The sequence below is a fragment of the Hippopotamus amphibius genome, chromosome 15, assembly GCF_030028045.1.
Source record: "Hippopotamus amphibius kiboko isolate mHipAmp2 chromosome 15, mHipAmp2.hap2, whole genome shotgun sequence".
Classification (NCBI taxonomy): Eukaryota; Metazoa; Chordata; class Mammalia; order Artiodactyla; family Hippopotamidae; genus Hippopotamus; species Hippopotamus amphibius.
In genome coordinates, this window is record NC_080200.1 from 38,832,305 (window position 1) to 38,858,007 (window position 25,703).

At 34.3% G+C, this 25,703-nt stretch overlaps 1 protein-coding gene across 2 annotated transcripts in view; it reads left to right on the forward strand.

The window, feature by feature from the left end:
* Nucleotides 1-23,776, forward strand: part of FYB1 (FYN binding protein 1) — a 91,144-nt gene extending 67,368 nt beyond the window's left edge. The window contains exons 9-18 of one of the 2 annotated variants that reach the window (XM_057709849.1): nt 1,824-1,846; nt 2,900-2,966; nt 3,732-3,866; nt 5,533-5,558; nt 7,526-7,592; nt 10,278-10,368; nt 11,316-11,478; nt 19,983-20,016; nt 22,319-22,350; nt 23,103-23,776. In XM_057709849.1, the coding sequence (XP_057565832.1) occupies nt 1,824-1,846; nt 2,900-2,966; nt 3,732-3,866; nt 5,533-5,558; nt 7,526-7,592; nt 10,278-10,368; nt 11,316-11,478; nt 19,983-20,016; nt 22,319-22,350; nt 23,103-23,125 (661 nt within the window). In that variant the 3' untranslated portion in view covers nt 23,126-23,776. The remainder of the gene's footprint in view (nt 1-1,823; nt 1,847-2,899; nt 2,967-3,731; nt 3,867-5,532; nt 5,559-7,525; nt 7,593-10,277; nt 10,369-11,315; nt 11,479-19,982; nt 20,017-22,318; nt 22,351-23,102) is intronic. The other variant, XM_057709850.1, reaches the window with a different exon arrangement.
* Nucleotides 23,777-25,703: the final 1,927 nt, after the last annotated feature.

Below are 25,703 nucleotides of genomic sequence, written 5' to 3' on the forward strand. Positions count from 1 at the left end.
AGATGGAATGTGTTTTATTCGCCAGGAGTGGCAGCCAACCAAAACTGCACTTTTTTGCATAATTCTATCTGCTTACTTCATGCTCAAAAGGAAGTTTCAAAGACAATGAAAGTGAAAATAGTTTGTAAGCAAGTAGAGAATATACTTAAAATCATCAAAAATCAGTTCTTATTTATATATTGACATATAGCATGTTTTTCTCCCCAGTTCCATTAGCAAAAGTACTTTTTATTTCTAGATTAGCAGTAGATCTGCATCAGACCAATTTCTTTTATTTTGACTTTAAGCTTGAGGAATCAGATATGAGTGTATAATTATACTGTATGATTGTACTGTCAGGCTGATATCTGTTGCTGGCAGATTACCCAAGAGACAAAAATGGTGACACGGGGAGCGCAGCAAGGTATAGCCAAAAGGATGTTGTACAGGAAGGCAGGGTGCTGATGTTCTCATCTCATCTCTTCAGTTAATTAAAAGTGAGATTGGTCATGTCACTTCATTTCTCAGAGCCTCAATTTCTATTCTGCAAAATGAACTAGATGACTTCTGAGAGTTTTTTTTTTTAGTTCTCACACTCTACACTTCCTTTGTTCTCACAGAACTCACATTTTAGTGGGAAAAATGGGCAAGAAAACAATTATAAGAGGGGAAATATAGAATGTTATTGAAATAAATTAAAAATCAAAATTCTGGATTTAGAGAATCAGGAGCCACACTCTACAAAGGCCCCATAAATAGGATTTCAACTTTTCAAAAGTTCTCCCTTTAAAAAAAATGTAATGCTATTGGACTAAGAGTTAAATGCTGTGATTGTAAAATATCAAGAGAAAGTTGAATTTAATGTAGTAATGGTTCTGGAATAATAGTCTCTTTTTATAAATAAGTCCATCTATGGAATGATATAATACTATATAATCTGAAAACTGTCTCATGGGAAAATGCTAGAAGCAAACAGTATCATTGTTTAGAAAACTTTATGTAGTACTGAATCTCACTTGATTCTTCTTAGGTCTGTTTTGTTTTGTTTTCTGCTTTGTTCCTATTCATCTATTACAATAAGGAACAATTTTTCTTCCTTTTCACATATACTATCTGATAACTTTTTTTTAGTTCAAGTATAGTTGATTTACAATATTTACCTTCTTAAGGTAAGTCAAAATTACCCGCACTCTGGCTGTAGAAATTCTCGTGTATTAGTTTCAGGTATATAATATAGTGATTCAATGTTTTAATAGGTTATATACTCCATTTAAAGTTATTATAATATATTGGCTATATTCTCTATGCTGAACAATATATCCTTGTAGCTTATTTATTTTATATATAGTAGTTTGTGCCTCTTAAGCCCCTACCCCCAACATGCCCCTGCACCCCACCCCCTCGCTGCTGGTAACCACTAGTTTGTTCTCCATATCTGCAAGTCTCTTTCTGTTTTGTAATATCCATTTGTTTGTTTTATTTGTTTAGATTCCACACGTAAGTGATAACATACAGTATTTGTCTTTATCTATCCGACTTATTTCACTAAGTACGATACCCTCCGAGTCCACTGGTATTGTTGCAAAGGACAAAATCTCATTCTTTCTTATGACTGAGTAACATTCCTTTGTGTCTGTGTACCATATCTTCTTTATCCATCATCCGTTGATGGACACTTAGATAGCGTCTATTGGTATATCTTGGCTATTGTAATAGCATCCTGATAAACTTCTGATTGGCATGTTATTGTTTCTTTTGTATAAATGCTCAATATATGTACGTCTCTCCCTGAGAGCTAAATAATTCATATGTTAATTTAATTTGTCTACTTTTTTTTTTCCTAGCCACAATCAGAGTGGAAGCGGAGGTAAGCCACACAATTTTATCAGCAGTTTCTCCAAGTCGTCAATGTTTTTGTGTATACTAATGACAAAATCCTTTTGTTAACAAATAATGAGGAGGGTCTTGATGTGGTAGAAAGAACACTGGACTGGGAACCAATGACTGGGGTCTAACCCCAGCCACTAAGTGACCGTGAGCAAATCAGTTGTTTCTTCCAAATCTGTTATGCGGTTGTCTGAGCACAATTTTTAGTAGTATCCCCCTTCACTTTCAGAAGTATCCTTGATTGGATGATAACTTTTATGGTCACCTTAGCTAGGATTCCTAAAGACTCCTCGTTATCTCATCAACAAAATAAGGGTTGCTAATACTTGACAGTGCTAAAATTCACATCCTAAAAATCAAATTTCAAGTTTATTGTGCATATTCCTGTACAGAGAAGGTACTCAATAAAGATTTGTTAAATAAATATATGTCAAATAAGAAGGTTCCTAAGTACTATAGGATCACAAATCAAACAAGGGTTTAACTTTTAAAATATCACTCTGAGGAAAAGAAATAAAGAGATGAGAAGTCACCTTCCATTCCTTTCTTTGTTTCAGCTGCCATCAATGTTTACAAACTCACCTTTCATTTTATTTGCTTTTCTTTACTTATACCTTGATCAGTATCTTTTTCTGAATGTCTCCTTGGTATTAATTACATTTTTCCTATCACCTTCTCCCTTCTTTTTCCACAATAAATTTTAACTCCATCCTTTATTTACTTTTACTATTTTTCACAGTTATTTTCTCCCATTTCTTTCATCTCCAGTGCACAGTACTCTTTATCTTCCCTCATATTTTTATTACATTTCACCTGTAAGAATTCCTTATAAAACAACGTTAAAAATAATTAATTTACCTACTATCTATGTGAGAGTGAGAAAATAAAGCTATTTTTTATTTAAAATAGCTGATATGAAAGTAGGATGTTTTCTGCAGTTAAATAAGACAGATTTATTATCAAATTTTGAGTGAACATCTGTGACCAAATTGCAAGATTAACAGAAGACTTTCCCCCCCTAATTCACATGAAGGGATGTTCCCACCTCCCCCAGATGACGATATTTATGATGGGATAGAAGAGGAGGATGCTGCTGACGGGTGAGAATAATCAGTGAATTGCCTTTTTGCAAAGTATTGTATATACTGGAAGTGTATAGTTTTAATTTCTATTTAAAATAAAAAGCAGAAAATAGCATTGCCTGTTACCTTACCAAAACTTATTTGAATGTTTGATTAACAGCATTAGTAAATGAAGAAGTGTAATTGTACCACACTTCAAATGAAGTGGTATATTGTTTGGAATAACCTTGACAACTATGTCAAAAGAAGTGAAATGAAAAAGGGATAAAGTATGACAAGTGTTGCAGATATTTTTTCAAACTTTTCCCAATCATTTACTTATCAATCAATAACTTATTTTTATGACAGTCTCTGGAAAGTTTATCAGTTGCATGGCTCTCCTTTGTATGAGTCATAGTTGTAGGCAACCTAAACAAATTGAGATCATATGCTGTCTGTGGCAAAGCCAGTAGCGAATACTTGATCCTTTTGAAATGGCGTATTTTGAATGTTAAATACATATTTAAAAAATTTAAATCTATTAACAACTTACGTTTCATACAGTAAAGCTAAATTGATGTAAAGCTTAATCCTGACTCAGCTCGCTAGTTTAAGAACCGAGAGAAATCTACCAAATAGGAAAAAATAACCTACCTACTCTTTACCTAGTAGCAGCAACATTCAAACATGGTAACCTATAAACTTAATAGCTCCATTTTGTCGAATACAGTGAGTAGCTTACAGCCTGAATGAGCAACACAGTATAATTATAAAAAATCTGATCAATGCCTGCATGCTCCAAAGCTCCACGCTACAGGTTGAAGAGAAGAATAGCACGTGGTCCTGGGGGATTTTGAAGATGTTAAAGGGAAAAGATGACAAAAAGAAAAGTATGCGAGAGAAACCTAAAGACTCTGAGTCAGACAATGAAAGTTCATCGTAAGAGTCGACAAACCACCAAATCCAGTGCACGATAATAACTACACTAATAATTTAATCAAATGCTACTAATATTTTATAACCAATAACCAAATTCTGACAGACTTTTAAGCCACTTTAATGTGTTTTTGCATTAGTCATTCTAGCCTCATTTACTCTGTCACCCTTAAACTCATGCATTTATATGAGGAGCACAAAGTATCTGAAAATCAGCATATGGTTCAAAAATATTTTGCTTTCCATTCAAACATGTACAAGCACACGCACGCACAAGTGCACACACACACCCACTCACACTCACCCTCCTGTTAGGAGGACTTTTTTTTAAACTGTAAGATCACATCTAAAAGTTCACAATTCCAACACCACATTTTATTATATAATATTTTATACTGACTATCCTTCAAAATATACATTCCCTTTTAAAAATTAATTGCTAGAAATAAAGGACACAATTTGGAATTTCTTTTCTCTCAGTATAGTATTTAAAGTCTTTGTAACTCTTTCACAATAGTGACATATTAATTCTACTTCAATTACATACTTATCCTATAATAAAAATATTCTAAATATCTTCAGTTTGTATAAATAAAACTAAAGCATAAATTTTATCTTTCCATCCAAAAGTAACCCTTTAGTATAAGTTCCACACGTATGAATTTGAAGAATCTTAATCACACTAGCTGGTACAGGATATTCTTATTGTTATATATGTGCCTATTAGATTCACCACCCTTAACTGAAGTCTTTATAAGATGTTAATTCCACATAGAATTCCTAATTTCAAACCCTTTTATGAGACACTAAAACAACACTCAATAAACAGGACACTTACATTATAAGTAAATATAACAAATCTTCTCTTCATGCAGCATTACTCGATGTAGTCCTTACTTAGAAAAAAAGCAGAGATTTTGTTTTTTGCTCTAATTACACGCCAGCTAATTCTGATTTTAGATCACTTGAACTAATGACCTCTCGCACTTTAGTGTCACCGTACACCATTCTTCCAGTGATATGTGTTGTGTGTGTATTTAAAGCTCAGAAAGTAATAAAAGCAAAGGTCTTTTTCTGTTGTAACTAAAAGCCACCCAATCCTGATTTCAAATCACTTCTGTTAAGCTGTCACTCTCTAGTTTCAGTGGATATTCCTCTCTTATTCACCATTCTTCTGTTTGGGGATATATATGCACGTAGTGTTGAAACATGGTCATATGAAGATTCCTATGACCTTTGTTGATTTTGACTAAGCATTTCTGTTCTTTGAGTCAAATAAACAGTTTGGGGCTTGAGCTATGCCACAATGACTCCAAAATATTGAGATCATTTAATTACTCTGGTATGATAATATACCCAAACTTCATAGAACAAATCCAAAAACATTGGTCCAATGGCTATGAGCAAAATAAAGCACTGGATGCCTTGACTTTTGACTTTTTTTGGTCAACTCTGGAGTCCACAAAAAGTCTTGCTAAATTGCAAATTGATGGACAAAAACTTGGAACTTAGCAGAGAAATGGAGGATGAGAAAGGAATGATAGTCAACAGATTAATTAGACTTTATAAGCCTTTGGGCTATTACTTATTCATGCATCTCCTAAATAAAAGACTCAATTTCTGTGTTTATATTGGTCTGATCATAATTGTGTTCTCATTTTCTTTCCAGTTTCCCTTCTCCTCCTAAACTAGCGGGTAAGCAATAAAAGCTAATTGTGTATTTTATATCTCACTTCTTGCAGATGGGGTAGCGGAAAGGATTGGCTATAGTCACGCTATCTGAATTAAAGTCCTGACTCTGAAAATGATAAATTGTGTAACCTTGTCAAGTGACTGCACCTGGGGTGGTCACAGTTTCTCAACAGTAAAATAATGGGAAGAGGAAATTTTAAAATATCAATGATTTTTAAACAGTTCTTCCAGCCATAGGATCACTATGGAGAAAGGGACAAGTGAATAGGGGTGGACCCCAACATTCCCCATAGAACTGCCACCCAATTCAGTCAGCTTCATGTATTGCACATCTGCATGAAGATTTCTGAAAACACGCCAGATTATACGCCACAAAGATCCTTCTAAATCTAAGTTTCTTTGATTTTTAAAAATGTATCATTTACATTTTGTCTTTGGAAAATTTTGCACTGCTCGATTGTAAAAGTTTCTTCTTTGCACAATTTTGATCAGCTTATTTTTTCACCCCTGCTGAGACAGATCATTAAAGGATTTTTCTTAAATTTACTTTGAACAAAACAAAATGTCTCACAAGAATATTTAGGGGATTTCAAAAAGTTTATTTTAACTTCTAAATAAATTGAAAGAGCAAACCAAAGATAATCTATTCTTTCAGACTGTTTATCTGACTTTGTTTTCAGTTAACAATTTGAAAATATGTAAGGCTGTAACTCAAATTGAGCTTATATCTTAACCTATAATTTTGAAGAAACTTAGCTCCACAAATAGTATGTACAAAATGGAACAAATGTGATTAAGTAAAAAATGTGTCTCGTTTTAATTTTCTTTCGTTCTCAAATGTGTCTTAAGTGCACACTCCCTGAGTGGGAGGAGAATACACACACACACATTTACATATATACATATATATACAGCATATTATATCTATTTGTACATAAATACAGAAGTGTGGGGAGTGGTTTAAAGGGAATCAAATCCTTGCCACTACCAGAGAGCATTTTAAACTTTGTGATAATCATTCCTTAAAACATTTGTACTTTCTTCAACCCATCTCTTCAGCTTAATTTGCTGTGGAGCAACTTAATAGGTAGAGAGAGGACACAGTCCTCCTGACTTTCTTAACGAGAAGTCTAGAAGCAAGAAAAGTGTCTACAGACTGGAAAAGCCATTGAACCAGCTAAGTCACTAGCAACTTTTCCACCAATACTGATTCTCAAAACCTGCTGGTATCAAAAGTGTCTTTTATTTTACGGTAGTGCTACACGCAATATTCCTATAAGGTAAACGTTAATAAAGAGCAGATCAACGAGGGGAGAGACTGTTGCAGGTTAACATACTTTGGTGATTTTTCAAACTGATTATAATGAAATTGTATTGCTTTTGTAATAAAATGCTGGATATAAAATACAAAAAAAATAGAGCAGATCAATGAGTAAAAAAGAGGGATAGATAGATAGATAGATAGATGATAGATTGATAGATGATAGGCACAAAGACAAAGACACAGACATGTAAATAAAATGATATATATTATCATAACACCCCAAATTCCATAAAAATCCTGACTTCAATCTTTACCTGCTGCCAACGGCCAGTAGTATTTTTTGTGTGTCGGCAATCTAGTAATCTTGCCATTCATCACACTTGAGGATATTCAAATAATCTCAGTCACTGCTTTAGGGTTTTTTCCTGATAATAGTTACAATCATTGTCACTGGCTTTTTTTCTGTTTTGTTTTTTGTTATTGTTGTCATTTTTCTTTCTGAGGGAAATTTAACACACGCATCAAGGAAGATCAGAACCTCTCCCTCTTAAGAAATAGGCAGTGCTTCCAGGAGAAACGCACAGAGACCTCAGGAAAACTTATTTTGTTGTCCTGAAACAATCTTTATAGTAAAAGTACTATTGAATGCTCATATCAAAATGTGCACTCCCAGTGTCTCAACACGGGCTGTCCTGTCTTTCATTAGACATGGGCGATGAAGTTTATGATGATGTGGACGCCTCCGAGTTCCCTCCTCCACCAGCAGAGATGAGGTAATGTAAATGTTCTCATTGTAATGAAGCAATGAAAACCAGACGGTTCAAGAAAGCTCAACTGGAATAAAACCCCCACAAGGGCGTGTGCGCTGCGTGCCATCCCGCTGCCTCTGTCCTCCTCTCCCTGATCGCAGCTCCGATGTCTCTGCCAGGTCTGTGAGTGGATGGATAGCCCAGGTCCTCCTCCTCCTCTCGCTCCCCTCCCCCACCTTTCTCCCTTCTCCTCACCCCTTCCCAGAGGGCCTTCTTCCTGTCCCCCCACTATCTTCTGTCCTGTGACTCACCAGTGTCCTCATTCATTTATTCACTCCTTCACTGGGAGAATATTTGAGAGCCTGATCGCAACCGATCTCACTGATTCATCCCCTCCCTTTATTTTTACTTTTTTCTCAAAATGTTTTTTGTCTTGAATACACTGCTTAGTTTATGTCTCACTCCTAACCTCCCTGCTTCAAGCCTCCTCCATCCTCCACGAGAAGAGTGTTTCCTTTTATGAAAAAAGAGAGAGAGAAGGAAGATTTGTATTTTGAAAGGACTTTTAAAAGTTACGTCAGTTTTTCACAAAAGCATCAGATTCTCAAAGGTTCCACTCAAACAAACAAACAAAATCAGTCAGCAGTGAATAGTGACATTCTTTAGCTTACCTAAGGCTTCAATTTAATGTCAGACAAAAGTTGTAAGAAAATCTAAAATCAGTTAATAGAAGAGGAGTACCTTTTGAAAATTCTTTTGAAATAGAAAATAACATGGTAGGATGCTTTCTTATACTCCAATAAACATGTGAAGTGACCTGATACATGCTATGTATAAAAGCAAGAACCCCTCTCTGGCTTTTTCAAGAAAAAAAGAATAAAACGATCTTGGACTTGATCAGTTAAAGGATGAGAGTAACATAAATGGAATACAGAAAGTGGTGTCTTCTGAGCTGTACTGGTAAAAATGCATGAGTGAACTCTAAGTTTCTGTTTTTGTTTTTGACCAACATTGTTAAACTCATTTTACAAAACAAGAGGCAGTATCAAGATCAAAGAAACTTGAGGGGGGAAATATGCTGTTATTTATAAATGAAAATCTACAGGCAAAACACACCAGAAATATGAAAGGAGAATCATTCCCCTTTATCAGTTTTCCATGAAAGGAAAATCTAATCTTCTTTAGAAATATGTGACGTTTTGATATTCCTCGCCCCTGGGAAGTCGCTTCTATCCCTGACAGCTTTAGGCACATTTTTCTGTTTAATATGACTATAGAAATGCCACCACATTCCATTAAATGGATCTCTAGGAACCCACAGTCACCCATTAGCCCTTTTCTTTAAGCAAAATAAACCCCAGCTGATTAAACTGTATGCGATATTTTCTTTACTGTTGCTTATTTTCAGAGTTTAAGACAATTGTGTGTTCTCTAACATAGCATTCTATTTTTTTAAATAAATTTCAATAAATTATCTTTAAAGAGAGCTTGTGGGGCACTTCCTTTTCCTTTTAAAAAGAGTTTTATTGAGATATAATTAACATCAATAAATTGCATATATTTAAAGTGTACGATTTGATATTTTTTCCTGATTAGTCATCTATTTTATACATATTAATGTAGATATGTCAATCCCAGTCTCTTGTGGGGCATTTTTAACATTCACATGTATTCTGCTCGCCCCCGAGTGCTAATCCAGGCCAGCGATTCCACAACTGCCCAGGTACCATCACACAGAAGGTCCCATCAGAGGGACAGTGCAGAACCTAGGGCAGGATAGTGTGCTAGTTCATTTCCCAAGGAGTGAACTAAATTCTAAGAGTCGAAAATTTTAAATAAATCAGTTACAAACAAAACTTTACCTTAGGTAATCAAAATAAAAATTAATATCAGTGTTTAAAATTTTTCATTATTCACATTCAGATTTTTTAAATTCCCTCCTACAGAGATTCACAGCCTTTCCCTAATATCCATATTCAACCCTGGGGAGTGGTTCACAAACTTGATTGCAAACTAATATTACCCGAGAGCTTTTAAAATATGTATGCCAGTACCCGAACCTCACTCAATCTAATTAATTAGAATTTTAAACTAATTTAATTTAATTAGAATTTCTAGGAATTAGACAAGGGCAGTGGTATTTTTTAAAAACTTCCCAGGTGATCCTATATGTGGCCAGGCTAGAGAATCACTACCTTAGACCTATTCACTTCTCTTATAATAACTAGCTTTAGTTGGTATCACGAGATACAATCTTGGCTTTAAGTAGATATATATAGGTAAGTTTTTTTAAGCTATAAAAATCAGTCTTTCAAAAAGGGTTCTTTTCTAAAAAGCCTTTTCTATGACATTAGCCAAGCCACTTAATTATCTAGGAATGGTTGAAAAATACAGGAGGTTCAAGAATAGACTGAATGATATGAAGCTGCTGATATGTAACCATGTTTAAACTATACTTCAGTCATTTGATAATATTCAACATGATAGATAATCTCTCACTTCCATTTTAACTCAGTCTGTATTCTCTTGAAGAATCTATTCTGCATTATGAAATGTCGTTTATTACAACGAATGTACTAGATTTCTAAGAAAAATAATTAGTTGAAAATGAAATATAACAAAAATGTAATGTTATGAATTGTCTGTTATACACTATTTTTTTTATATTTTGAAACTAAAAGCTATTTTACATGTGTTCTGCCATCCTAGTCAAGGAATCAAGGCCAAGGCAGAAGAAAAAGATCCTAAGAAGCTAAAAAAGCAAGAAAAAGAAGAAAAAGACTTCAGGAAAAAATTTAAAGTATGTTACATTTAAATATACAAAGTTCAAAGCGCTAATGAAAAAACTGATGATTTTTAAACGTGTAATTATCAATATCACAGTTATCTATCACAACTCCTTTATTTCTACAAAATTTATTTTAGATTTAAATGTATCCCTGTAAGAGATTAAGCAAACTCTCATACATGCACAATGTATATACTATGATAATCACCTAAATTTAGCTGTCCTTTGAAACTTAATAAGATAAGCTAAAAATAGAACATATAAAAAAGTGAGATACATATATATGAAATATTATTCAGCCATGAAAAACAAGGAAATCCTGCCATTTGTGACAACATGGGTGGACCTTGAGAGCATTATGCCAGTTGAAATGTAACAATGGCAGAGACAAATACTGTATGTTATCACTTATATGTGGAATCTAAAAAAACCAAACCCACAGAAATCAAGAGTAAAATGGTGGTTACCAGATGTGGGAAGCATTGGGGAGATGTTTGTCAAAGGGTACACATGTTCAGCTATAAGATGAGTAACTTCTAGGGATCTAATTACAGCATGGTGATTATAGTTAGGTGATTAAGTATTATATACTTGAAAGTTCCTGAGAGAATAAAGCTTAACTGTACTCACTATAAAAAAAGAAATGGTAATTATGTGAGGTGATCAAACCAATAGAATTAAAGTTTTGATGGTAATCATTTTGCAATATATGAGTGTGACAAATCAACACATGTATTACATCTTAAATTTTATTTATTTTAAAAATAATTATTCTATTAGATTGGTGGGATTATGAGTGATTTTTCTCCAAAGAAGTTTTCTTTAATGTTCTTATGTTCTCTTTCGAAAAAGTGGAATTAGTTAGTTAACAAAGACATTCTTAATAAATCTGTCAATAAATGAATTACTTTAATAATACACATCAATCAATAATGTAAATACTTTTCCTTTTTTTCCAGTATGATGGTGAAATTAGAGTTCTCTATTCCACCAAAGTTACACCCTCCTTAACTTCTAAAAAGTGGGGGAACAGAGATCTACAGGTAAAACCTGGAGAATCACTGGAAGTTATACAAAACACAGACGATATAAAAGTTCTCTGCAGGAATGAAGAAGGAAAATGTAAGTCACTACTTACTCTTTACAGATATGACCCTCCGGAATTTAACAACTAAACAAGTTTTAGTAATCACTCCTGTTTAACTCCTTTTGCTCCATGTTTTATGAATTGTTGAAAACATTAAGAAACTGGAGATCTTGCTGTGCTGGAATCAATGTATTTTATTTCAATTTTTTCTTTTTTTTTTTTTTTTCATTTCCCACCTGCTATATGTGGCACTGAGTTGCCAAAGTAATGCCAAATTAGTGCTTCTGAAAATGTGGTCCCACAGACCCCCAGCATCAGAAGACTCCTGTGTGTGTATTACAATTCCAACACCTGGACCCACCCTTGACTTAAGTCATGAGCTCTGGGGGTCAGACAGAGTCTGTGATTATAACGTCCTCCCTAGTTTGTTCCTATGTACACTAAAGTCAGGACCACTCTGCTAAAGTAGTGAGTGGTTCTCGCTCTGGTTTGAAAGTATATTGCATATGTCACACCTAGAATTTTCAGTTCTCCTACCTTGCAAATTCACTTGTTTTCATTTCCTATTTGGCCACAATTAATACGACATACTATTCCAAACAAACACAAGAGAGTCCTGTCCTCTCTGACTTTCTTAGCTACTAAAGCTGACGGATGGAAATGTTTTTGTCCAATTTTAAAAGGAAGCTTATTTCATTTAAAGTCCAGGGAAGAGTAAGTCAAAATTATGTTGTCCTATATTTAAAATTGAATAGCCAGCACGGCTGTCCCATATCAGTTCAGTAAGTCTGCACGGAAAACACAAACTCTGAGTTCAATTTTAATGACAGGAAGGTGACTCAGGGACAGGAACCAAAATGGATTTTTTAAGAATAAAACACAGTGACTCAAGGGTGGGGAAAATGGATCTAAAGTTTTTATGGAAGAGGTGTGGTTGGCTTTAAAAGGAAAAAGTGGAATGTGGGTACAAAGGATAACAGACAGGGGTATGTAGTGTTAAGACTTGAAGGTCACAGGAGATAATTCGAAGACAGAGCTCCAGGAGACAAAGAAAACCCCCGTTCAGACCAGGATTTGTGAAGATGTACCCCCAGGTATAGTCTTAAATGCAGAGTAACTACATGATTTAAAAGGTCATCAAAATATTTTAAAATGTTCAAAATTTTAAAATTATTAAATAAGTTGTGATGACTACAGCAAATTGAATCTTTCCCAGGATGATTATGATAACATGAGGAAATTCTCATGATACAATAGTAAGAGAAATAAGCCTGCTTAATGTGGGATAGGATTTATTTACAGCCATGTTAAAAAATATGCAAATAAAAGAAACTCAACTAAAATCCTAATAGTAGCTGATTAGGATAATGTGCCTAAATGATTTGTTTCCTTTCCTCTACTTTCCAAATCGTTTCACATTTTTCACAACAGAGACTTATTCTAGTCCTTGTCATGAGGACCTTTCTCCAGAGGACAAGATTCAGGCTTATCCTGCCCTGCTGTCCTGAGATTTATGTCCTTAGCAACAAATCCCACCTACAGCAATGCTCCTCGACTTCAAAATACATACACTTCATGTGACAATCTTGTTAAAATGCAGATTCTCATCTAGTAGGGCTGAGGTAAGGTGTTTTCCCAAGTTCCCAGGTAATTGATGCTGCTGGTTCACAGAGCACATTCTGAGCAACAGATGTAAATGACCTCGACAATGAACATGTATAGGTACAGATGAGCAGATGTAGATTCACCATCAAAAATAGAAATTCGGAGGAAACTCCTGCCTAGGAACCAGTAGACCTTAAGAATGAGGAAAAGCAGTAGCCATTCTGGGATAATTTGTAATCTACTATCATTTTCTACTTGGACATCAATAATTCTAAATACTGCTATGAACCTATGAATACTGGAGAGCTCTTGTCCTCTTAGAATGTATCATCTGTTAAAAATGAGAGGTGAAAACATTACATGAAATTCTGGTAGATAAAATCAAGGGTTTCTGGTAACTTTTTTTTCCTGGCACAGGACCAATGCACTTTACAATTCTCAAGCTCACTGATAACTAATTCAATTCTTAGATGGTTTTGGGGTCCATCTCGAACAGAATGAAAACAAGATGATTATATCAGTAGCACTTGCACACTAGTTGTTTTTTATTTAAAGACTTTCTTTGGCCTGGACTTTGTCTTAGTTTGGCTTCCCCACTTGGGAGGTGATTCTGGGAAACTCCTGTGTGCAAGTAGAGAAGTAGACTGGGAAGGAAAGGCAGCTAGTAAAACCTTGTTATCAAAAAAAGTTATCCCTTGGGTAGATGGAGCTTAATCCATTGGAAACTCGAAGCAGCAGTGTCATCCCATCCAGTGGAAAACAAGTTGGCTCATTTATACATCAACTCCTGTCCATCAGGAATTGAAGCCTACTCCTGGGCAGGTGGCCAGTCATTCAGGGTTCTGAGCAAGCAGACAAAGAGAGGTCTGGAAGCCAGAGAAAAGCCATCAGTAAATAAATAAAAAATGCAAGTGCTATCAGTTGCAAGTTGAACCACAAAGCATTGAGGCAATAAGAGTGAAGGTGTGTGGGAGGGCCACCAGGACCAACTACGATTGCATTATTTCACAATTTGGCATATCTGCTTCATTTCCCTTTTATTTTTCCAAATCTCTTGCTTTTCTTAATTTTTCTAAAACTATTGCTTATTCTTTCCTTGAACTGGATCCTTGACATTTTTAATTTTCTTAATTTTTGATCCAGTCCTCAAATACCTCCATAAGATTTGGAATGATTATTGTATGGATTTAACCCTTCCTCATCTTCACTATTGCAATAACCTTTCAAATGATATGCCTCAATGCTGGAGAGGCTGTGGAGAAAAGGGAACCCTCCTGCACTGTTGGTAGGAATGTGAATTGATACAGCCACTATGGAAGACAGTATGGAGATTCCCTTAAAAGCTAAAAATAGAATGACCATATGACCCAGTAATCCCACTACTGGGCATATACCCAGAGAACACCATAATTCAAAAAGATACATGTACCACAATGTTCATTGCAGGACTATTTACAATAGCCAGGACATGGAAACAACCTAAATATCCATCTATGCGTGAATGGATAAAGCGGATGTGGCACATATATAAAATGGAATTTTACTCAGCCATAAAAAGGAATGACATTGAGTTATTTGTAGTGAGGTAGATGGACCTAGAGACTGTCATACAGAGTGTAGTAAGCCAGAAAGAGAAAAACAAATACCATGTGCTAACACATATATATGGAATCTAGAAAAATGGTACTGATGAACATAGTATCAGAGCAGGAACAAAGACACAGATGTAGAGAACCAATTAGAGAACATGAGGGGTGGGGGGAATGGGGAGGCTGGGACATAGTGAGAGAGTAACATGGACATATACACACTCCCAAATGTAAAATAGATAGCTAGTGGGAAGCTGCTGCATACACAAGGAGATAAGCTCGGTCCTTTGTGATGACCTAGAAGGGTGGGATAGGGAGGGTGGGAGGGAATCTCAAGAGGGAGGAGATATGGGGATATATGTATACATAAGCTGATTCACTGTTGTACAGCAGAAACTAACACAACACTGTAAAGCAATTTTACTCCAATAAAGACGTATTAAAAAAAATGATATGCCTCCCTTACCCTTACTCTCAGCCAATCCACTCACCTCACTGTTACCCAAATATTATTTTTAAAAACACAAAGGGTCTTTAGGGTTAGTATATAAAATGCTTTATGATCTAGCCTCATCCTCATCAACTATTTCCCATCTGCAACTGACACTCCAGAAATACAAACTACTCATTTGTCATTCCCTGAATAAATTATGCTATTTCATCCTTCCATGCTATTTTATTCTCCTTGGAATGCCCATAAATTATCTATTAAAAACAACCCAGTTGTCATCTAAAATTGGAAGCACACTCACTTCCTCCTCCCCAGCCACCTCAACACAATCTCTCCCTTTTTCCACCATGCCACTACTTTTATTGCTGTCATTGTCCTTATTGTTTTACCAATCTATTTTACTCTTATGAGACTCTGAGCTTGAGAGTAGCTTCAATGAAATGTTCTCAACACTGTATTGCCAACACATTCTACACTTCCTGGCACTTTGGGGCTTGCTGGATTGAGTTTAACAATTTGGAGATTGCATTTGGATAACCAGATGAAAATCTGACATACTGATATTCACAGGAAGAAATCTGTTGAATGCTTTAACTTGTTAGAATACGGAAGTTCTCTGTCTTAGCCTTAGTGATGTGGTTCACGTGTGTATCATGTGGGAGACAATCTTTCAGTTGCTTTTCTCTGCATGTAATTAACAGTAATGGCATTTGCAATCCAGTACCGTGGTGGCCCGAACATTTTCCTTACTTTCTGTTCTTCTTTAATTCAGCAAAAAAAGGGAAACCGTTTACTTAAACCTAATTGTAATGATAGAAATCAGAGGCTAAAGCGCTAACAGTAATCCCTTCCCAGTATGGAGTAGAGTACAAGCCACTTGTACAGGCATGATCGAGTCTCACCCACTGACTTGTAGAAGAGCATATTGTAGAGGCGCTGAGATCTTAAATATATATTTCTGGCACGTTCCCAAATGTTTAGAATTTCTTGCTAATATTTGTGCATAGTCCTCAATTCAATGTCTCATAAGCTGTGAGTTTTCCCACCTTCTGTCACTGGAGAAAAATTTTCTACAAAAAAAAGTAGAATGAGACATAAGCTGAGTTATTTGTGATCAAAATGTTCTCCATTTCCTTTGGGCATCAAAGGAAGGGGAATTTTTTTTTTTAATTTAATTTATTTATTTATTTTATTATTTTGGGGGGGAATTTTAAAGGTGTTTTGGATGTCCCCAAATCCAACTGATCATTTCTTTGCTTAGGTAATTTTGTTTTCAATTTTAAAACAACCTATGCTCACTGAAGAAAAGTTTTCTATTTGGAAATTTAATAAGTCAACTGATTTGAAACCTTAAAAATAAGTAGGGAGAGAGAAGGAGAGAGGGAAAGAGAACATTTTTATAAAACTAGGATAATAATTTATATTTGGCATTATACACCACATTTTGTTTTTAATTTCTGTTGCATTATGAGCATTTTCTCTTGAAGTTGGACATGGTCCCACTTGCCTGGGTAAATCTCTGCAATATGACTTTATTGTTTTTAAACTGGATGAGGCCAAAGTGAGTAAATTTAACCTTATTTCTGGACTTGCTCAAACCAAACGAAATAATAAGGAAATAATAAAATTTGTCATTTTTATTGAGTAAAAAGCTTGACAATATTAGAACAAAGATATTTTTCACTTTTTCCAAAGATGGTTTTGTATATCCTTGGTAATTTTATATTCACAACACCCTTCTGAAAGGTGAGTCATTAGTCCTGGTATACATCTGCCCTGTAGCAAGTAAACACTTTGGGAAGAAATTAACTGACACATGGGGGTGGGTGTTCCTTTCTTAACTAACTCTACCCCCGCCACGTGTTTCAAAACATTTGTTTCAAGCCACTGTGTTCTGCACTATGAATGTGAGGTTTCCTAATAATAATTTCAGATTATGTGTGAGAGAACCTGGTGTGCCACTGCCCACAATATTATAGAGCTCACTAAACACAGTAGCCACTCTACATGTTACAGAACTATGATGAGGTTTTTTGTTTATTTCATTTCTTTGTATATTTCATTACATTCTTTGTAATGGATGTACATGGAACATGTGAGCCAAGAGCACATTTTTCTACTGCAAAGAAAAAAATTTGTTTCTAGGAACTATCATGGAGAAATTGTTTAAAAGTTCATGGTAAGACACTTGTTTTGACACTGTCATGAATCATGTTTGTAATAGAGTAAAGTTTCAGCAGAGATTTTTCAGCAAAACCTATGCTATATTAGAAGTCGTTAACCCTGTAAAAATGCTATATAATAGTGATTTTATAGCGACTGAACCCCAAGTGATCTCATCATTTCAGGGAACTAAAATAGAGCAGCACAGTACCATCCCACACTAACTCCTGATACATTTGTTCTTAAATAATATTCACAGTCATTGATGTTTATGTATCTCACATAACAGCAATAAAAACAACAAGACAGCAACAACATTAAAGCTTTCAACAAAAGAAAAAGCTGCTCCCTAGAACTCTTGAACAGGCAGGATATAGGAGGAAATGTAATAGGCATTTGAGAAGCCAAGAAAATATATTTTTTATAATTAATTTTGTGAAGTTAGGTAATTAAGCTGTATATCATGAGTTATTACCTTTGGTCATTGAAAGGACTGTTTTATGCTTAATTACAGATAGTGTTTTATCCAGGTCTACACAATTTTAGCATAATTGAGTTTTAAAAAGTAGATGACCTACAAGTACAAGAAAATAAAAATCTTTAATTTCCAAAAATGATGATTATATTCTCTTTGTTTTAGATTTTGTTTCTCTTAACTTTCTAAATATTTTTTATAAACAACAACAGAAATGTATTTGATGTCAGAATAATTTCAATCTCTGGTAATATTTTCTTATTTCTTATACATTTCTCTAATTGTCTACATTCTAATTTCAGTTCAGATATTTTACAAAGCCCAGACAACTCACAATGAGATTGACTTCATCAGTAAAGGCTTCAGTCGTTGTTTTTAAATTATTAATTCAAACATGAATATCATGGGAACACTTACTAGTATTATTTTCCAACTTGTTTTAAGAGAAAATTCAAAATGAAAACATAACCACCAATTTTAACTAACGGGAAAAAAAAGTTTGTGGCTCTTACTGTCTGTAGAAATGGTTCAGACTTTATGTTAGCCCTAAACATAAGTACAAGTAAAGACAGATTTCAGTTATTGGAACCCTGACACAAAATCCATAGTTTGTTCTAAACGTCTGTTATTTGCACAGAATTTCTCTTTTGAGAGACACACGAAGAATTGAAGTTAGAGATGAGCTTATTCCCCTTTAAAAATTATGCTAAATGATAATGTCTACCTCAATTTCTTTTTAAGTTTGTTAATGTGAAACGAATGAAAGAACTGTGGAATCAAAGACTACCCAAGGATCATAGATATTAATTTTAGATGACCTTTATATTAATTTTTTCCGCTTCTGCTTTAGTTGAAATTAAAAGGAAGATATAACACGGTCTAATTTTTCATCCTCTGAGAAAAATGACTTTATTGCACCTTTATCATTTTGACACGTTTCATTACTTCATACTGCTACAGGAATTCAAAGATAACTTTGTTTCTTTATTTTCCAAATATGATTCTTATAAACAATTTTCACCAAAAAGTGGTGAATTTCTTAACAAAATATTTTGATGGAATTTTTTTACTCTGGAATATTTCAAGGGAAAGTTCATTTTCTTAAATTTTAATCCATAATTTCAGTTGTACAATTCTAACTTTTAAAAAAATTTTGCATGTTAAATCAAGGGCAACATGATATTAATATGTTTGTGGTATTGATTTTTGCTTATGATCTTCCTGGTTTATCATTTTTTACACAATTTACTCTGATTTAGAACCAAAACTAGATCTGAGGTGGAGCAAAACCGATAGATTGACTCAATGAAAGAAATTATTTAGAAGCTGTATTGACAAGACCATAAATGGTACTAATCTCAAGCATACAATAGTGGCTAGGTGCTAACACAAAACTAACAATTCCAAAGGTTAGTAATATTAATTAGATATCAGCAGACATTTTATTAAGAAAAAATATTTTTTCTTGGGAGTATTGTGCATAAGAGGGGCAGAAATAAAGTGCAAAAAAAAAATCTTTGCTTTCTTGTATAACATGTCTATTTTCTACTTAACAACGGAATCACTAGAATCCCTGATATAGTAATGATTCTAATAATTATTCTTCTAATGATTATTTGTTCCACGAAAGATGAAAATACAAATGTTGACACCGTCACAGGGCAAAAGCAATAGTGAAAGATCTTCACAGTGATTATAAGAGAGCTGTTTTGAAACCATGTGGAATGCACACTCCCTCAAGTAACCACTAGATTGCAGACTGAAAGGCGAGTGGAACACAGCTCTGACTGATCAGTATAATAAGACTTGAAAAGTTAAGCCTTAGACCTGGTGATATTTAAAATCCCTACCTGTGACCTACTTTCATAATTGGAGAAATTATGCTTAATAAATTCCAAAAACTGTGTCACGTGGGTAAAACCTTGAAGAAATTAAAATATGAAAGAAGCTTGTGCTACAACCTACAGTAGCTTAGAAAAGAAAATATTGGTTTTTAATTTAAGGGGTAAAGGAGGAAAGATTGTAAAAGGAGGGAAAGAGTCATGTAGGAGGGAGAGAAAAAAGTTACAGAGAAGAGGAAAAGAAAGGAAGGAGAGAAAAGTGGACAGATAAAAATGAGTCATATTTGGAGATAGATGTAATTATTCAATATATTATATCATTCTTTTATTATTAAATTCCATTTCAATTTTTTTTAAATAGTAGAGATTTTTCAAGTTTGTACTCAATAAAATTTATTTTCTTTTTCTTTCTTAGATGGTTATGTCCTTCGGAGTTACTTGGTGGACAAGTAAGCCCATTTTCTTCTACTTCTATACTTGCAAAAAGAATTATATGCTTTTCCTTAAAAAGATTCCTAATATCATTTACATAATATAATTTACTAAACTATCATAAATAAATTTTAGCTTAGTATGCTATACTAATGTCAATGTGGTAGTACCCATAATGAAGTTAGTTTTGATAAAGTGTCACTCTTTTAAATATAAAGGAGGAGCCCTTCCCATTCATGATTACACAGTTCATAGTTTTATATATTCGTTGGACACAAACATTGCAAACATTGGAGACATGTCAAAACTGCTAACACTTTCATTAATACTTTGCATTTCACTAGCTATTAACGCAGTTGATTGAACTGAATTAATCTGGGATCAATTAGTGTCTGCAGAGTAGGTACAGATATCACCTGTTAACAGTTTATAGTTTGGCCCCTAATAGAGGGCTTTTCTTTACTCACACCAGGCATAGTAGACTATTAAGTTGCCATTTTTGGAAGCATGCCAGAAAAAAGATAGTGGTCAATGATTCTTCTATATTTATGAATAGGACATTGTCGCAGTCTGGTATTAGTGCTATTAGAGTCCACCCCGATGTTATAAGATTCTCTTCCAAGTAAACCAGTGCACGAAATGAACTTCATTATTAGGGTAGGTCATATACCAATACAGAGATTTACAGAATTCAGCATAATTAAGAAATCAAGGAGGATTCACAAACTACCCATAAACAACCTGACACCAATCAGAAAGAGGCAAATCAATGTTAAGTGCTCTGTCAGCAAACCAGTAAAGAGTCAAAAAAAATTGTAATACTTTTATTTTCCTCGGAACATTAATCACAGTAGTAGGCATCGGACTTTTCAATAGGTTTTACTCTATGAAAGATACAAATTTCAAGGAAAGAATGCATGACAAATAACAGGACCACAATTCATCAGTGATTATTACAGGATGATTAAGAGAGAATTCAGAAAGTGTACTCTCTACGTAATTATTGCTTTACCACCTATTGAAGTGAATACTTAGTAAATGTTTATTGAATGAACGATAGAAAAAAATCTGTCCTCTTTGCATTTGTATCAGATTTCCATTAGCCAAATCCTCCCTCAATCTCAGAGAAAGGATCCACATAGAAGACACAGGGAACTCACAGCATCTGTGAGTTGGCAGCAATTTGACATGCCTGCTGCTGCTTCCATGCTAAATGCACAGAGCTAGTACAGGAACCAAGGGTAGGTCTGGTCTAAGTGACAAAGTCACCTTGCACTTACGTATCCTATGTTTCAAGGCTAAACTAATATTTATAATTCTTTCTGTTTTAATTACTTGCACATCATTCTCTCCTCCATTAGATTATATGTTTCTTAAAAGCTGTGTCTTACTTATATCTCCTGGTACATAGAAGGGATTCAGTATGTTTGTAGAACAGAATATTTCACAAAGATTCAGGACCAGATAAAAACTGAAATGTGTAAGTCACCAGAACTATTATTGTGGATGCTACCTATAACCACAAATATTTTTAAAATTATATAACATAATAATCACCATACAGGGACTTCCCTGGAGGTCCAGTGGCTAAGACTCCGTGCTTCCAATGTAGGGGGCGTGGGTTCAGTCCTTGGTCAGGGAACTAAGATCCCACATGCCATGCGGTATGGCCAAAAAATAAAAAATAAAAAAATAAAAGAATCACCATACAAACCATATCCTGGCTGCTTATTTTGTAACCAATGTTTATATATTTTGTAATTAAGAGTTACAAATTACAACTAGAAACATTGCAAAAATAATGCATCCATTTCCTATGCCAAATATTTTTGTATTTGCTTCAACATTTGAAGTTCAAGTGAAAGTAGTATAAATCTGATATTAATGAATATAAAGAATCCATCAGAGTTTAGGATTAGGGCCCCCAGTGGAGTACTGTGCCATGATTTTTCAGTTTGTTCAGTTCAACAAATACTATTTATCAAGGACAGCTGCGTGCTAGGTTTATAGTTTGATCTAAAGATATGCAAGGCATGGTCTGTACTCTTGGGGCGTGTTTTCATTATTCTGTATGTCTATGATATGGAATAAGTTGTGTGTGTGTTTTGAAGAATGAAAGAGAGGATTAGATGAAGTCAATGAAAGAAGAGGCGGATGAATATGAAATTTCTTCCCACTTGCAAATGCATAACATGTAACTTCTCACCCTTAAATGCCTTGTGTCACAAAAAATCATACTATTAAACTTTTAACCTAAATATTGCTTAAATGTTAAGAAGATTCTTTCTTTAACATAAAATTTATTTTCTACATTTTCAGTGATGGAGAGATTTATGATGATATTGCTGATGGTAAGTCTCACGTGGCACCCACCACAGAGAACCATAGCAGTGAATTTACTGTTCTTACAAATACTGAAAATAGCTTGCTGATTAATTGGAGCCTTTCAATCCGATCAGAATTTGAATCACCTGAAAGTGTCAAAAAAAATTAGTTTTGTACATGACTGGAAATCAAGGAAAATCTTTTATTTATTTTCTTTGAAAACAAAAGAATGGGAGTATTTAGTGATTTTTTTCATTATACATGAATCTTAATAAGAATTGCTTTTATCCACAAAAATATTTGTACTTGGACAACAAGTAGGTACTTATTTCATAAGCTATACTATTCATTAGTATTATCTGTCATATATTTCTAAATTATGATCTAAAAAAAGAATCCTGCCTGAAATAAAGCATAGTGTTGTATTCCTCTTAGTCTCCTTTTAAATACATGATTCTTACCCATACCCAATATTCTCAACTTCATTTAGAATTATTTTCAAAAAGTACATTTAATTAAGTGCCAGGTTAAATAACCCTGAGTCTCATTTTGATAGAGAATAGATTTGTCCAGAAACTTTGTTTGGAAAAGTACACTGAGCAATGAATGTTAAATAAATACATGGCTTTCTGTTTAACTGCTTTTTCATAAAGTGAACCAATTCTACTTTTTTTATCCTAAACCGGGAGAGTATGAATCACCTACATTTCCAATCTTGGAACACTTAGAGGATATGTGTTTTGTGTAACTAATTTTAATTTGTGTTTTTTTCTTTCAGGTTGCATCTACGACAATGACTAGCTCTCAGCTTTGGTCATTCTGCTAGGTTCATTTGATGCCAGTGTGGATTCTGGGTTTTAATTGGCCTATGTTATCGGGTATCTTGGAAAAGGAATGCACAAAACTACTTATTATCATTTGTTATAAAATTCTGATTACCTTTATACATTTTGAAATTTTGGACTTAGGAAATGATTTCTCTGCTTAATCAACATCTTGGAAGACTGCTTCAATGAGATGTAAGAATTATTAAATACCCAGTTCTGCCTCAGCTACAATTATGAAGGCACTTCTTTTAGACCATCAATAGACAACTCTCCCTTCCTTAAAAAAATTCATTTGAGAAGACATGACTGTGTTGTCTAAAGAAATATAAAGAAGAACAACAAAAAATATAAGAAAGGAAATTTTTAAGCTTTTCATAAGAAGAGAAAACTATTGTTTGTACTTCTAATTATGATCATATCTTCTATTCTCTGTTCAAATTATCTTTTAAAGGGAAGGACTGTCTCCTCTCTTACTGGTGGGTTAAATGTTTTCAAAAATTATGGTAGTAGCAGAACTTTTGTATAAAGTTTGTCTCTATTCGTTAATTGTGAATATGTTTTAATTATTTGATGAGAATGTGTGCAATTAGTATGCACATCTAAGATTAAAACTGTAGAAGAGACTGAAATGTTTTCTTTTTGCAGATTCATATGTTAACAGTATAATTCTGTATTCTGTTTAAAGTACTATTGCAACTAGAGTAGATATGAATGAAGACCACCCTAAAATTATGAAGAATGGAAGAATGGAGTTTGAAATTAAGTAGCCTTTTATGAACCCCCTCTACTATGAAGACTCTTTTAAAGGTTTTTGTTTTTCAATTACCTCTATGGAGAAATAAAATTTTTTATACCACTTTACTGCAAAGTTGGCCAGCAGAGGGAATACAAATTAATAAACCTAAGCATTTGGGCTGGGGTGTTTCCTATGGGTACACACTCATTCCCAAAGCAATCCAAAAACAAAATGTGAACCATTTGGCTTCCAAATGCTAAGAACACTAAACACCATGATACAAAATGCAAAAACCTAATACCCAAGAAACAGCATATTAGAAAATTTTTTTCACAACTTTCAAAATATGAATTGAGCAAATCCTAATGCTGGCTCTGCTATTAATGAACCATGATGTGATATTGGGTAAATTATTTATCCTCCTCCTAGTTTTCTCACTTGCAGATTTCAGGATTAGACTAAGTCATTTTTTCCCAACTTTTCACTATTAGTTACCTCAAACTTCTATAACCCTCCCTGTTTTGGAAGCTTTTGCTGATTTTTAAAACGTACTGATTAAATAATGATTAATGCATTAACCATATTTTACTATTGCAAAGGCCCATTGGAGAGTCTGAAGTGTAGCCCCACTGAGTTGAAATAATTTGAAGTAATTGTAGAGGAACTCAAAGTCTTCATATGCATTAAAGTGGGATTTCTATTAGGTGCTTTGAAATTTACAAATAGATCATCAACTACTATTGTTCGATGTATGTATTCTGGGAGTCTGAGGCCCCCAAATTAGAAGGCACTGATCTCAAAGATCCCCTCCAATTATGAAATACCTTAATGTCTGCTTTTTGATAGGGGAGCCAGTATGTGCTCATGTGGTGAGTTTATTTTAATACTCGATAAAATTACATCATCCAAAAGTCAGTTTTGGGTTAACTTTGGTAACAAATATACAAAATACATTGACAGTGTATGTCCAGTAATTTTTTTTCTGATTGAGAATAGTATAAACTCAATACAATGTCAGTTTTTAAAATTCTAAATTAGACCAAGGGAATCTTTTAGAGTTTTGGTTTGTACACCAAGAAACAGACACATGCCTGTGAAAGATTTACATAATAGACAATCATCTTCCTACAAAAGAAATGTCTGAAGTATTAATTTTAATATACTAAATATTATTTCTGTTATGGTTTTATGTAAGGAATTTTGTCATGTGAGAAGAGCGGCAAATAAATAATACCTTCAGCAGATAAATTTGCCTCCTATTTATCAAGAAATTAAGACCATCAGCCTTTCTGTCCCGTAACTTGATCCCACATCTATGAGAGTCTTTGTCTTACCTCTTTTGATTTCCATCTCAGAGGGTGGGCTACCTCCTGTTCAAGACCAGACTTTGCACCACTGGTGCTCTTGATAGTTTGCCTCCTGTTTGGGGCTAGAAATTGAGATAACCAAGTGCAATCCCCTCTGACTTCCTACAGTGTTCAACCTTAACCCACACCCAGACACTACCCCAGAAAATAAGATGTCACTGCTCAGAGTCAAAGCCACAACCTGTTATTTCACATCTTCCTGGCTTCTCCGGAGTCTCCTCCTCCACAATTAATTCATTCTCAACCTCTCTCTCTCACCTCTTCCCCACCCCTCTTTCCCCCTTTCCCTTCCTCTTTTCTATCTTTAACTTCTCCCATTGTGCTGATTCCCTCCTCTAGGCTTCCAAACATACCGAAGTCTTTCCTATTTGAAAACCAACAGGAAACTTTGCCTCAAATCCAAATTCCTCTCTAACCACAGCCCATTTCTATCTCCCTCCCCTCATCTC